Here is a 12,714-nt window from a genome sequence, read left to right as displayed (position 1 = left end):
TCGGGAGGCAGGAGGGAGAGGTAGGAGAGCCAGGCGCCGAGGTTTGGAGAGGGTAGGGAGGGGTGGGGGCCTCCTTCTGCCCATCTCCCCCCCCCCCCCCCCCCCCCCCAGCCCCCCAGCTGTCTAGCTCTCGGAATTCATTGGCTTTCCCTACCCCACCTCCCAAATACCACCCCAATCCAGTTTAGCCCCCCTGCCCCACCCTCGCTGACCTAATAAGGCCATGCAGTGTGTTGGGGACCTATATAAAAGGCGTGGGCTCGAAAGGAGGCTGCACAACTCGGGGGAGAGAAGTCAGCTGCGGTCCAGTGTCTACAAAGACTACCATGGCCAAGGAGTGGGGTTACGCCAGCCACAACGGTGAGTCTGAGCAGCCGCCGGCCCCAGCACCCCAGTCTTGTCCGGGATGGTGTCGGAGGATCCCCTGGAATTGCACAGAAAGCGAGCAACTCTAGGGAGTGCAACTCTAGGGAGTGCGTGGGAAAATATGGGCAGAGGAGTCCTTGGAAACCAAGACTTACTGAGCACTTACCAAGTGCCAGAAGCTGCTGACCCTTTTACCTTTATCTCATGTAGTTCTCCCTGGTATCAAGCCCTTATTACTTCCGCTGCAGGAAACTGAAGTGCAGAGAGAGGCTGGGTAACTTACCCAAGATCACACTGCCTGTGACCTAGAAGTCAGACCACCCGAGGTCCAGTTCTGATTGTCCCTTATTCCAGGATGCTGGGCAAGCAGTTCACCTCTCTGAACCTGGTGTCAGTTTAAGAATCCTTGCTCTGCCTGCTGGTTTCTGCCTAACCCATAGTAAAAAAAAAAAAAAAAAAAAAAAAAAAAAAAAAAAAAAAAAAAAAAAAGAATAAATAAAAAATAGGAGTGTGCTTTGAAAACCATATGTGGTCAGGTTATTTCTTCCAGCGGTATGGTGGAAGATAGCATTGGTAAAACGTGTGACGAAGTGCATTTCAAAAATTAGCCTTCGAGGTTGTATTCTTGAGCAAGCAGGGGAAATACGCTTAGTTAAATATAATTTCTAGGTACACTATTAAGGAAACAATGAAAAGGTCTTAAATGCTAAGCCTTGTCTTGCCCAAACTGAAAACCAGGACCTTTGCATAATCACTGACTAGCCTCTGTGTATTTTGCTGATTTAGTTGATTAGAAAGAGGGCTTGGAATGTGCCACCAAATGAATCAGTCCCATCAACTTGATTTCCTAGGTCCTGACCACTGGCATGAACTTTATCCCATTGCCAAGGGAGACAACCAGTCGCCCATCGAACTGCATACTAAAGACATCAAGCACGACCCTTCTCTGCAGCCATGGTCAGCGTCTTACGATCCTGGCTCTTGCAAGAGCATCTTGAACAACGGGAAGACCTGCAGGGTTGTGTTTGATGATACTTTCGATAGGTCAAGTAAGTATGACACTTAGGTAGAGGCACATGGACGTTTTCGATGCCTGTATTGGCAAAAATGAGGTTGATGACACAGTAATAATTAGTGAGAAGAGGTGATGGCAAGGAGTCTAAATGAATGTCCTTTTGGATGGCCTACACCTGAGGTTTCTGAACATAGTCTGGAGAGCAAGTCTCCCATTCCCATTGTGTGGCAGAGATTCCATTCTACAAAGCCAGGAACCCAGCAAAGGAACAAAGTAGACACTTTCTCCCCCTGGTATGTGGGTGGGGGTCAATCCAGGGGAAAGAATGAGGTCATTATATGAGTCAAGAACATTGTCTTCAAGGCTTCAGTGGGGTTCATCTGATTAATCCTTTTGGTGAGTGTTTTTGAAGTTCCTGACAATTTCATGAGTAGTGATTTCTGTGCCATGAAAAGGAAAAGTCGCCATGTTTAAAAAACTCTTTACTTACACTATTAAGAAAATCAATGAAATAAAAGCAGACTACTTAGAAATACTTTATTTCAAAGTAAATGAGGTAAGAAAGAATCTACCTTTAATATTTTGGTGCTTGATGTACAATAATACTTTTTCTTATAACCACATTTGTAAAAAAGTTAAAGTTATTCTTACTGATGTACATAAATAAATATTCTCAATGATGTTATAGTAGAGAGCAATAGTGTCATAAGCCTCCTACCTGCTAGGAGGCTTCAAGTAATGAGTATCATAGAAATTTTATTTTCTTAAACGATAATTTCATATTGCTGTTACTTTTTTCGCCTTCTCCATTTAAATCAAGTTCCATTCTGAAGGATAAATGACAAAATTAAACAGTACCTATTTTGTAGAGCCTCATAAGAATACCATTTTTGTAAGCGGAAATAATGACCTTTCCAAATGAGTTATCCTAATCAGTTGGACTCATATGACCAGAAAGTAACTGTTCTAGTGTTTGCACCAGAAAAATGCTGTGAATCAGACCACTTAACTTCTACATGACTAAGCTTACCCAAGTCTAGCTCTATTGTTTTAGATTATGAGCTTTCGGTTTGCCATTTCAGCACCAAGAGTTGGTCAATATTTTCTGGAATAGCTATTCTGAATTCTGTTTTGTTCTAGTTTATGTTGCTAAATCTTGATTTGGGGGGGTGTGTAATTTCCAATGTCCTGCAGAAAATATTTGAACCTCTAAATCACTCCCCAGGTGAATGAAGTGAGAGCAAAGTAATGTGATGTGGTGAAGTATTTGGACAACAGACTCAACATTAATGCTACCAAGAATTACCTCGTTTGGCTGTCCACATTTATTGATTGCTTGGGAAATGTCTAAATTTTCCTTTTTACCTCATTCCAACAGACACAGTTCAAGTTAGAAGTGAATGAAAGCTCTTGCTTGTAGTCTTAAAGAAAAGTGGAGCTGGAGGCATGATATGGAGAAGGAATTCACATTTGCACGGTGATTGGTGTGCCAGGCAGTGTGATGAAGACTTTAAAGTCCTTAATCTCATTTAATCCTCATGGCTGCTCTGAAAGGTTGATATTATTATCACCTTCAACAGAGTTGCAAAAACAGGTTCAGAGAAGTTTAGCAACTTGCCTGAGATCACACAATTAGCTAGGATTTGAACCCGCATCCCTCTGGCTCTCAGCCCTCACGTTCTTCCCACCACTCCACACAACAGACTCATTTGTTGACTGTCTGCATCCTTATTGCCCCTCTTTTGTTTGAACTTTGTTGTCATGTTAAATTGGCTCTTTAAGCATAATAAAACAAGCAAAGAAAACAAGATAGAAAAGAGAAGTCCTTTATTTTGACATATCCCAAGACTTTGTGGGAAAGAGACCAGTGTGCTTGAGAACCATACCATCTACCCAGCAGACTGATCACCTTTGCCCATCAAACTTCGGCTCTAAGAGCATGTGTTTAAGGTAGGAGTCTGTAAACGAAGCACGAGTTCACTGTTGACCTAGCGTCTCTGAATCGCAGTGCTGAGGGGCGGTCCTCTCACTGGACCCTACCGGCTTCGCCAGTTCCATCTTCACTGGGGCTCCTCTGATGATCATGGCTCTGAGCACACCGTGGATGGAGTCAAGTATGCGGCAGAGGTAGGAGCAACTGTCTCTCAAAGTGAAAACTGAGAAGTGAAAAATAGCCACAAAGTAGCATCCACTTCAAGCCCGAGGTTGTGAAAAGAGCTGTAGTACTTTTAGAATAAGCTGAAGCTGCCAGACATTCTAGGCTAGACGGTTAAGAGTGTAGGTGAGTTAGTGTCATGCATGAAAATTTTCAAAGTTATATTAAGAAATTGGATAGTGGGAACGCCTGGGTGGCTCAGTGGGTTAAGCATCTGCCTTCAGCTCAGGTCATGATCTCAGGGGCCTGGGATGGAGTCCTTCAACGTGCTCTCTGCTCATGGGAAGTCTGCTTCTCCCTCTACCTCTGTTCCTCCCCCTGCTTGTGCTCTCTCTTTCTCTCTCTGGCAAAAAAATAAAATCCTAAAAAAAACAACAACTGGATAACGGTTTAATAATTTAAAAAAAAAAAGGCCAAGGTCTTGACTAGAAGAGAAAAGATAAGGATAGCTAGCATTTATGAAGTGCATACAAATATGAACTCATTTGATCCTCTCAGCAACTCTATGAGACAGGTTATACAAACAGGCACAGAAAAGTTACATAACAAAGTTACAGAATTAGTTTAATGAAAGTTCAACTTTCAATCATTGCTTATTACAGTGTTCTAGGTCTACTTCTAATAATTTCATACACTTTTTATTTAAACCACCAAAAATTTCAGCAAAATATTGCATGTTGATATTTCAAATTCTATTGACTTCCTTTGAGAATGTCTGGCAACGTCAGAATTGTAAAGTTATTGGTTTACTGTGAATACTTTTATACTTATTTTCTTACTCTAGAAATTTACCTCATAACCTGCATTCTATGGTTTCAGCTTCATTTGGTTCACTGGAATCCAAAGTATAACACCTTCGGAGAAGCTCTCAAGCAACCTGATGGGATAGCTGTGGTTGGCATTTTTCTGAAGGTGAGGTAAAAACTAACCATCTTTTTCTTTCAAAATTTAGTTCTTTATTGATGGTTAGGATAGCATGTGTTTCCCCTCCTTCCTTTTATTTAAAAGGGAGAGAGGAATGAATTTCATTATTCATTCAACTGACAAGATATTTCTGGTAAGATCAGCTCAAAATATTTAGCTCTCCCTTAAAAGTGTCCCTTTTGCCATACTCCAGTCCCCCTACCACTTCTAAATTCTCTCCAGAATGAGTGTGTGGGCGTGTGGAGGGGCAATGGAGACAGAGCCTTGGAAAGAGCTTATTGTGGTAGTGGGGAGGGCAAAGTCAGCCTTGTTGCATTATCCTTTCCTGTTACTCTACTTTAGTTGCACTGGAAACCAGAAAAGCTGATGTTGGAAACTGCTGGGATGCCAAGTCCCTGGCTGGTTATCCCCTCAGCTGAGGGCGGCTACCACTCACATGATCCCAGGCTAACATAGCACACGGAATGTGTGTGTTGTTGGGCCAGCTTTGGTTTAAAGGGGACTTAGTGTCATTAACACATGAATTTAGTGGTAACACTATCTAGATTTTAAGCCAGAGGTGAAAATCTAGCTTCTTTCTTTTTGAATGACCTAATTTGTTTTATGTCCTGAACTCATTGGTTCATTTTCAGTGATTGAATGCAACACAACAGGAAGTGGAGTGGGTCTGCACTCCAGACTGGACAATAAATTTAGTTTTGCATACAATGAGTCCATCCTAGCTTGAATTCTGTAAAAGAAAAAAAAAAAAAGGATGATGGGAGAGAAGATCAAGGACATGGAAATAAATCAACATATAATTTTGTGGTTTTGCACTTCAGAGGCCTGGAGTCTAAATTTAGTTCGGAAAATATATACCTTAAAATCTTGGGGGAGAAATAAACTTATGATTTGTTTAGTACAAGATATTCTGGCAGATTTGTAATCACTAGCTGCTGATGGATGGATCAAAGTTAGTTTTCAAGACAATCATAAATTATGAAGAAGGGAAAGATATAATTATTGGTTTTTGGTTTTCTTACAGATAGGACGCGAGAAAGGCGAGTTCCAGCTGGTCCTTGATGCACTGGACAAAGTTAAGACAAAGGTAAAAATAAATCATGTTCCCTCCTAGAACATAAAACAGGGTACGTCAATTTTTCATTATGACATTTTCTTTCTTTTTTTTTTTTTAAGACTTTATTGATTTATTTCTCAGAGAGAGAGCGTGCACAAGCAGGGAGAGTAGCAGGCAGAGGGAGAAACAGGCTCCCCACTGAGCGGGCTGCCCAATGGGCGGGCTCCATCCCAGAACCCTGGGATCATGACCTGAGCCAAAGGCAGATCATCAATGACTAAGCCACTCAGGTGCCCCTATTATTACATTTTCAAGTGTATTTTTTTATATCTGTTACTATGTCTGATGAATATACTAAGCATATGTCCACAAACAAATGCTATTATATTTGTATGGTTTATAATTTTTAGTGCAATTTTACATATATCAGCTTATTAAATTCCCAGTCTATCAGATAATGACTTTCTTACTGAAATGAATTCAATTTACCCCCTTCCCCCAACACACATATATACTTGCAGAAGTGCTAAACATTTGGGTCCTGGTGCTGCCCTTTCTCTCTGGGGTGATACCTGCATACTTTAAATCTTAACAGTAGATTCTTCTAATTAACTGATTCCTTTCAATTGCCTTTGGAACTATTCTAATCAAATGCTATTAAGTTTTACCACCAAAGTATTCTGAGTATAATATTCAAGTGAGCCTGTTTTTTTTTTTTAATCATTGAGTACCTAAGCATTAACTTACATAAAACATTTCTGTTATAGTTAGATGTGAGTTTTCTTCTTTTTCTTGAGAAGTGAGGAATTGTAGTTCTACTGACAGATAATAGGGAATAAAATGTTACATTGACTGTGCCAAAGTCAAAATATAAACTGGCTTCCCCCCTTTAACTTTTATTTCTGAAAGGCATGAACTTTATTTAATAGTTCCAGTTTCTTGTGGTGCCTGGGTGGCTCAGTTGGTGAATCATCCCATTCTTGATCTCAGCTCAAGTCTTGGTCTCAGGGTCCTGAGTTCAACCCCGAAATTTAAAAAAAAAAAAAAATCTGTTTTGTTTATTGCATTTGAAATCCATCCTCACAAAATGGCAAGACCGTTGGGGTGGGTGATGTGGGTGCACCTACTCATCGTGCCTGTGCCCTGTGCTCCCCCAGGGCAAGGAGGCACCCTTCACACATTTTGACCCATCCTGCTTGTTCCCTGCCTGCCGGGACTACTGGACCTACCACGGCTCCTTCACCACGCCGCCCTGTGAGGAGTGCATTGTGTGGCTCCTGCTGAAGGAGCCCATCACCGTGAGCTCTGACCAGGTAAGTCCCAGCTCCAGACAGAGACTTGACAACATGCAAACATGCATCACTGAATGGCTGTATAAGATATAGATGCCAAATGGAAAATGGACAGCTGCTAAAAGCATGCTTACAGACCAGCTCTATGACCAGGCATTTCAGAGTTTGCTTTGATTAATTACAGTTTGCTCAACTTTCCAAAACTTGGCTTCCGAAAGTACCAGGATAAACATAGATCATTTAAAGGTGGTTGGAATGCTGAACAATGGCTGAGTTTATGCTCTGGAAACACTTAAGGGTTTACATTACTAATAGGAGTTAGCCTTTGTTAATTTGGAGCTCCCTCAACTACTAAGTATTGGTTAGAAGATTGTAAATACAGGCCTGGGGAGAAGGATACTAACGGAAGGGATTTAACATCTTTGTAAGGATTTGAGATTTTTCCAGTTCTATAGATATGTAAGTTGTGGCTCAGAAAGGTTAAGTAGTTTGTGCATGATCACACAGCCAAGTGTAGGAGCTGAGATTCCAGTGTCTGTCTGCTTCCAATACCTCTTGACCTCTTTGCTCAGGACTTTCTTCTTAGTGTTCATCTAAAGAACTCCTTGCAACATTTATCAAAGAGACTTTCAAGGAAAGACTGGGAGAAAATATGTAAGAAGGGATATGGAGAAGAACAGATTAAAGCAAGTGCACAGCACAGAAACTCACACCGTAGATCATGAATGTCTACTTTAATGGTAAAGTCAGTTTTCTAGTACATTTCCTTACTTAAGACAGCGGTTTTCATATTTCTGCCAGTTATGGACTCAAGTATATACACGATCACTTTTATCAAAAGATCAGATTTAATGGTCAGGTTTACTCATAAACATATTTTGAAAGAGGAATGAAATTTTCTTAAGGAGAAAGCTGTAAACATTTTCATATAGAAATACAGTACTGATGATAACTTCCTATATTCCTTTTCCTTAAGAAAAAAAAACTTTTAAAATGTTCTTAAAATTTTAAATATAGTATGACTAATCTCTTTCTGTCTTTTAAAAAAAGAGACTCCATAAACTTATACAACGAAGGCAATTAAGCTTATCAATTGTGCCGATATTGTCATCCCCTCCTACATAAAGCATATACTTCATACTGACCCATCAAACTGAAATAATTGCTTCAGAATTCAGGAGGAGACACTTGGACAGAGGGCATGGTGATCCTATATAAAACGAAGAAAAGAAAAGTACAGAAAAAGCTTCTATTTCACAGGAACTTGTTACCAGATAACTCTGGACCAACAGATTTCGTGGTTTGTTTGTTTTGTTTTAAAAGTCAGAATTTTAAAAAAATTTTTTTAAAAAAGATCTTATTTATTTATTTGAGAGAGACAGAGATAGGGAGGGAGAGCACAAGCTGGGAGGAGAGGGAAAAGCAGGCTCCGCACTGAGCTGGCTCCCCACTGAGCCTGCCACACGGCTTCATCCTAGAACTCTGGGGTCATGAACTGAGCTGAAGGCGACGCTTAACTGAGCCACCCACGTGCCCCAAAAAGCCAGAAATTTCTAGCTGTCACGTACCAAATGCGTCCAGTTGGTCCGAGTGTCATGCTGACAGTCTTCCCTTGCCCCTTGCAGATGGCAAAGCTGCGGAGCCTCTTCTCCAGTGCTGAGAACGAGCCCCCAGTACCCCTGGTGGGGAACTGGCGCCCTCCACAGCCGATCAAGGGCAGGGTGGTGAGAGCCTCCTTCAAATGAGGCCGCTGGAGCTTGCCCTCTTCAGGAAAGGAAACCTGCCATTGGAGAGCTTGGTTCCTTGTCTCCTCTTGGTGCTCCTTCCTCCAAGTATATTTCAGCTTTCCACACCACGCAATCAGTGCCAGAGTGTAATAACCGAGAAACCAAAGTTACTTTTGACAAGACATAATATGAAAACATTTGGCCTTAGTAATAATCACCTTTCCTACAAAAGAAGCATTGTTAGTAAGGTTTCAAAGAAGAAACAGGTGGGACGGTAAAGATATAGAAAAATGGGTATTGGGCACCATTTTTTTGTCTTCTTAAATTTCACAGAACTTCAGTTTTACTATTTTCGTATTCGGAGTTGTGTCTCTTAAAAAGAAATAATGAAAACTTCTATATGTAGGAGTGGATGTGTATGAAGATCATAGAGCAATTAAACGTAAGCCAGAAGTTAAAGAGACTATGCACACCAAGCAAAGAAATGATGCGTTTTAACCCTTAAATAAAACCAACAAGCAGTCCGTTATTTATTACAACTCTAGGTACTGTAGGGATTATCTTGTTTTGATTATCAATGAAAGGAAAACCCATTCAACTGGAGGAGTTTAAAACATTTGATCCGGTGTTTGAATTTCTTCTTCATAAGGATAGCTGACTTTATTCTAACATTTTTCTTTACCTGAAGGAGGGCCATTTATTTTTAATTTTACTACTTTTCTCTTTGCATGCTTATTAATATAAAAATTGCCTCTTATATCTTTCTAATTTGAGGGTGGGATAATAATTCCTGGAACACGAAGGAGTGAGTGACTGCACTTGAAGTGAAAGCAGTTGTACCGATCACCAAAACTAATAAAGACGTGAGTGAAAAAATCGTGTTGTGTTTTTCAGTGAAGAAAAGGGTCATGAGTGACAGACATGGAGTAAAACTAAGAATGGCAAAGTCTGTAAGTTTGTTTTTATAACCGAAGGGTGATGATAACAGACTCAGGTTCTGATTTTAATCAGATGTTACATTTCTCACAGAACGGCTAAGAATCAGTGAGGGGCCCTCGGAGAAAATCACAGACCAGAAGAGGAATGGGTGGCCACGTATTTGAGAGTGGGGACTAGTTTCCGGAAGTCTCAAAGTTGGATTTAGGAATCTGGGGTCCATACCATGGTTGCTACTTAAGGGCATGGAATCAAGTCAGGCTGTAGCTTTTACGTCTTTCTTTTTCTAAATGTGCATTGGATAACACTAGTCTAATACTACAAAACCCTATACAATGAGACCTTCAAAACATTTAATATGTTTAGACATGAAGTCTAATTTTGCAGTTAGTGGCTTTGATTTGTCTTCCATCACAAGACTGGCTAATACGTTAACTTACCTTAGAAAATGACAGCAATGATTTCATTACTCTGAGGAATGAAAATGGTATTGGGTCAGGAGAGTCCTGTGATGCTGGAAGTGAAGTCAGGTGACAAAGCCCTTGGAGACTCACATTATTTAATAGATTACCACTTGGGTGAAGTAAAGCCAGGTTGGTCAGTGCGAAATGGGTGTGTTAATTAAATCCCTTGAAATTAGGAGGTGTGGAGCTTTCATCAATTAGTGGTAATACACAAGCTGATTCTCTCTGGGTACTTACTTAGTAATGCTTAAAGCACCACAAAAATGCATCCAAAACACATTCTGTGTAGGAGAGGAACATATAACTCAATACCAGCTACAGTGGTCCTTATTCAAGAATGCAGGCTAAACGAGCCTTGAACCGTTTTGGGAGAAAATGTCCAATCAGGAGAGGCTATCTCCCTCGACCATGAGTTCCATGAGGGCATAGATGTGAGTCTTATAAACTATTCCCCTATTGCCTAGTAGTGAGCCTGGCACTTAGTAAGCACTCAGTAAATATGTGGTAAATAGATGATGTGATGAACACCGATGACCCCAGGACAAATGCTCATCTTCTTGAACAACCAATTACTCTGCATAATTAAGGCTAATACTGGTTTTTGCTCATCTTATGTAGTTTAGACCTCCTTGGGGAATGTTCTCTTCAGCTTCAGATGACAGCTTTGAGTCATTGTTAAACTCACAATTATCACCCAACTTAAAACTTCCAATTTCTCCCTGCACTCACAATGCCGAGTCATTATACATGCTCAATAGAATATTGAAACCACACGTATGTCCTTATTCAGTGGAGGGATCATCTTCATGATCATGCATAAGATTCCAGACAATTGCACTTGCGGCATACACAGCCTACATGTGTGGAGGAGACGTGGCTAGGAGCTGTGCTGGACATGTTCAGCATCTGCCAAATTTTATTCTTTTTTTTTAAATTTTTTTAATTTTTTATAAACATATAATATATATTTATCCCCAGGGATACAGGTCTGTGAATCGCCAGGTTTACACACTTCATAGCACTCACCATAGCACATACCGTCCCCAATGTCCATAACCCCACACCCCTTCTCAAATTTTATTCTTTAGAACATAATCATCGTAGACATTTTTAAACTTCAACAGAGAACAGAAACTAACTTGAATTAAGTATGTCGGAATCTTCAGATAGCTATATCCTTAAGTCTATGAATGGCGTATAATCAATAAGAATTCATTAAATATAGGGCACTGTTAGATTTGAGAGTGCAAATATATTATAATCCTCCCCCTTCAATGGGGAGGCAATATACTTATGAAAAAGTAAATATTCATGACTACTGACCCAAGACTCTTTATGTGCCATCAGAATATTTATGTAGTTGAATGGGAAGTATTCTACATAGGGTATGTGGGTGTCAGCATCCAACTGTACTCATTTATGTAATCAAATAAATAGGGTGAAACTGACCAGCTATTAACTGGTTTGGATACATGTAAAAATTTGCCACAAACAAAATTGTTTTAAAAGAAATACATAGAGTCCAAAACCACATCAAAGACTGCATATAAATAAATTAGACTTTAGTTTCTCTTCTAAGGCCTTCTTATTTGATACTAAAGGGGAATTCTAGAGATAAACAAAAATATTATTTTAGTAGAGGAAGAACAGTGAGAAGAGATAAGAAAAAAATGAAAACTGGGGCATCTGGGGCGCTGTTGGCTAAGCCTCACACTCTTGCTTTCGGTTCAGGTCGTGATCTCAGGGTAGTGGGACCAAGCCCTGCATAAGTCCCCGCTCACATCGAGCCGCTGAGTGTGGGATCTGAGATTCTCTTACCCTTTTCCCCCCTGCCGCTGCCCCAACTCACTCTTTCTAAAATAAAGAAATAAATCTTTAAAAAAAAAAAAGAAGAAACTATTAAAAACTGAGAACTGTAAAATGTTTCAGATTTAATGTATGAAAATTTAATGATTTTAAATACTATCCCTAAGCTAGCACTTAACAGATATAAAATGAAAATGAGAAGGCAATCATGTTTGTCTTTAATTTTCACTTGGGTCACTAGATGGCAGCAAAATAACTACAAAAATGACTGAAATGAAAAGCCCAGCTGTTGAGTAGCAGAGCAATGAGGGGTTTTGTTTGCTTGTTTTTCAAAATCCAGAACACCCCTTTTCCTTTTCTCAAATGATTAATATTAACCATTAATCTCTATCTACAAAAAAAAAAAAAAGACGGTGAGGGATTCTTATTTTTGACCATGTTAATAGCCAAAAATGAGGCCTTAGAGATTAAAGTTTAGTAGTTGTTGAATCAAAATGTAAATAAATGAGAGGCAAGCGTTTTACAGCCCTGTTCAGTCTTCTGGAGGCCTGGGTGCAAGCCACCCAGCATTTGCTGGATATGTACTCTCGAGCTAGTTAATTTCTCTGGCTTCAGTCTCTTCTTCTGTGAGTAGGAATGATAATACTACTTGCTCAGAGAGGTTTTTTTTTAAAGAATTTAATGAGTTGGTACATATAACTTCTTAAAATAGTTATTGTAGCGTGTAATAAAACTCTCAATAAGAGTTAATTCTCTCCTGAAAATTAATTTTACTTTAACCAGGAAAAATTCTAGTGGCTTATTCGATTCCTAACATCATGTTTTTTCTTTATGTATCTATTAGTTACAACACGAATTCACATCTTAATTCAGATGATGATAAAGGAGTTACTGTAAAGGACTCCCCTAATGGATTTCCCTCTGTGCTTGGCATCGACAATAATAGTTCTTGCCCCATACTATGTGACAGAA

At 39.8% G+C, this 12,714-nt stretch overlaps 1 protein-coding gene across 1 annotated transcript; it reads left to right on the top strand.

The window, feature by feature from the left end:
• The first annotated feature begins 226 nt into the window (after positions 1–226).
• Positions 227–9,407, top strand: CA3 (carbonic anhydrase 3). Its single transcript, XM_032869098.1, has 7 exons — positions 227–360; positions 1,218–1,415; positions 3,390–3,508; positions 4,356–4,448; positions 5,485–5,547; positions 6,675–6,830; positions 8,435–9,407. Exons 1-7 carry the CDS (start codon positions 327–329, stop codon positions 8,552–8,554), a joined length of 783 nt encoding a protein of 260 aa, XP_032724989.1. The 5' UTR covers positions 227–326; the 3' UTR covers positions 8,555–9,407.
• Positions 9,408–12,714: the final 3,307 nt, after the last annotated feature.

Source organism: Lontra canadensis, unplaced genomic scaffold, assembly GCF_010015895.1.
Source record: "Lontra canadensis isolate GAN:19392208 unplaced genomic scaffold, GSC_riverotter_1.0 scaffold37, whole genome shotgun sequence".
Lineage (NCBI taxonomy): Eukaryota > Metazoa > Chordata > Mammalia > Carnivora > Mustelidae > Lontra > Lontra canadensis.
Note: the sequence above shows the minus strand (reverse complement) of the source record. Positions and strands in the feature narration are given on the sequence as shown.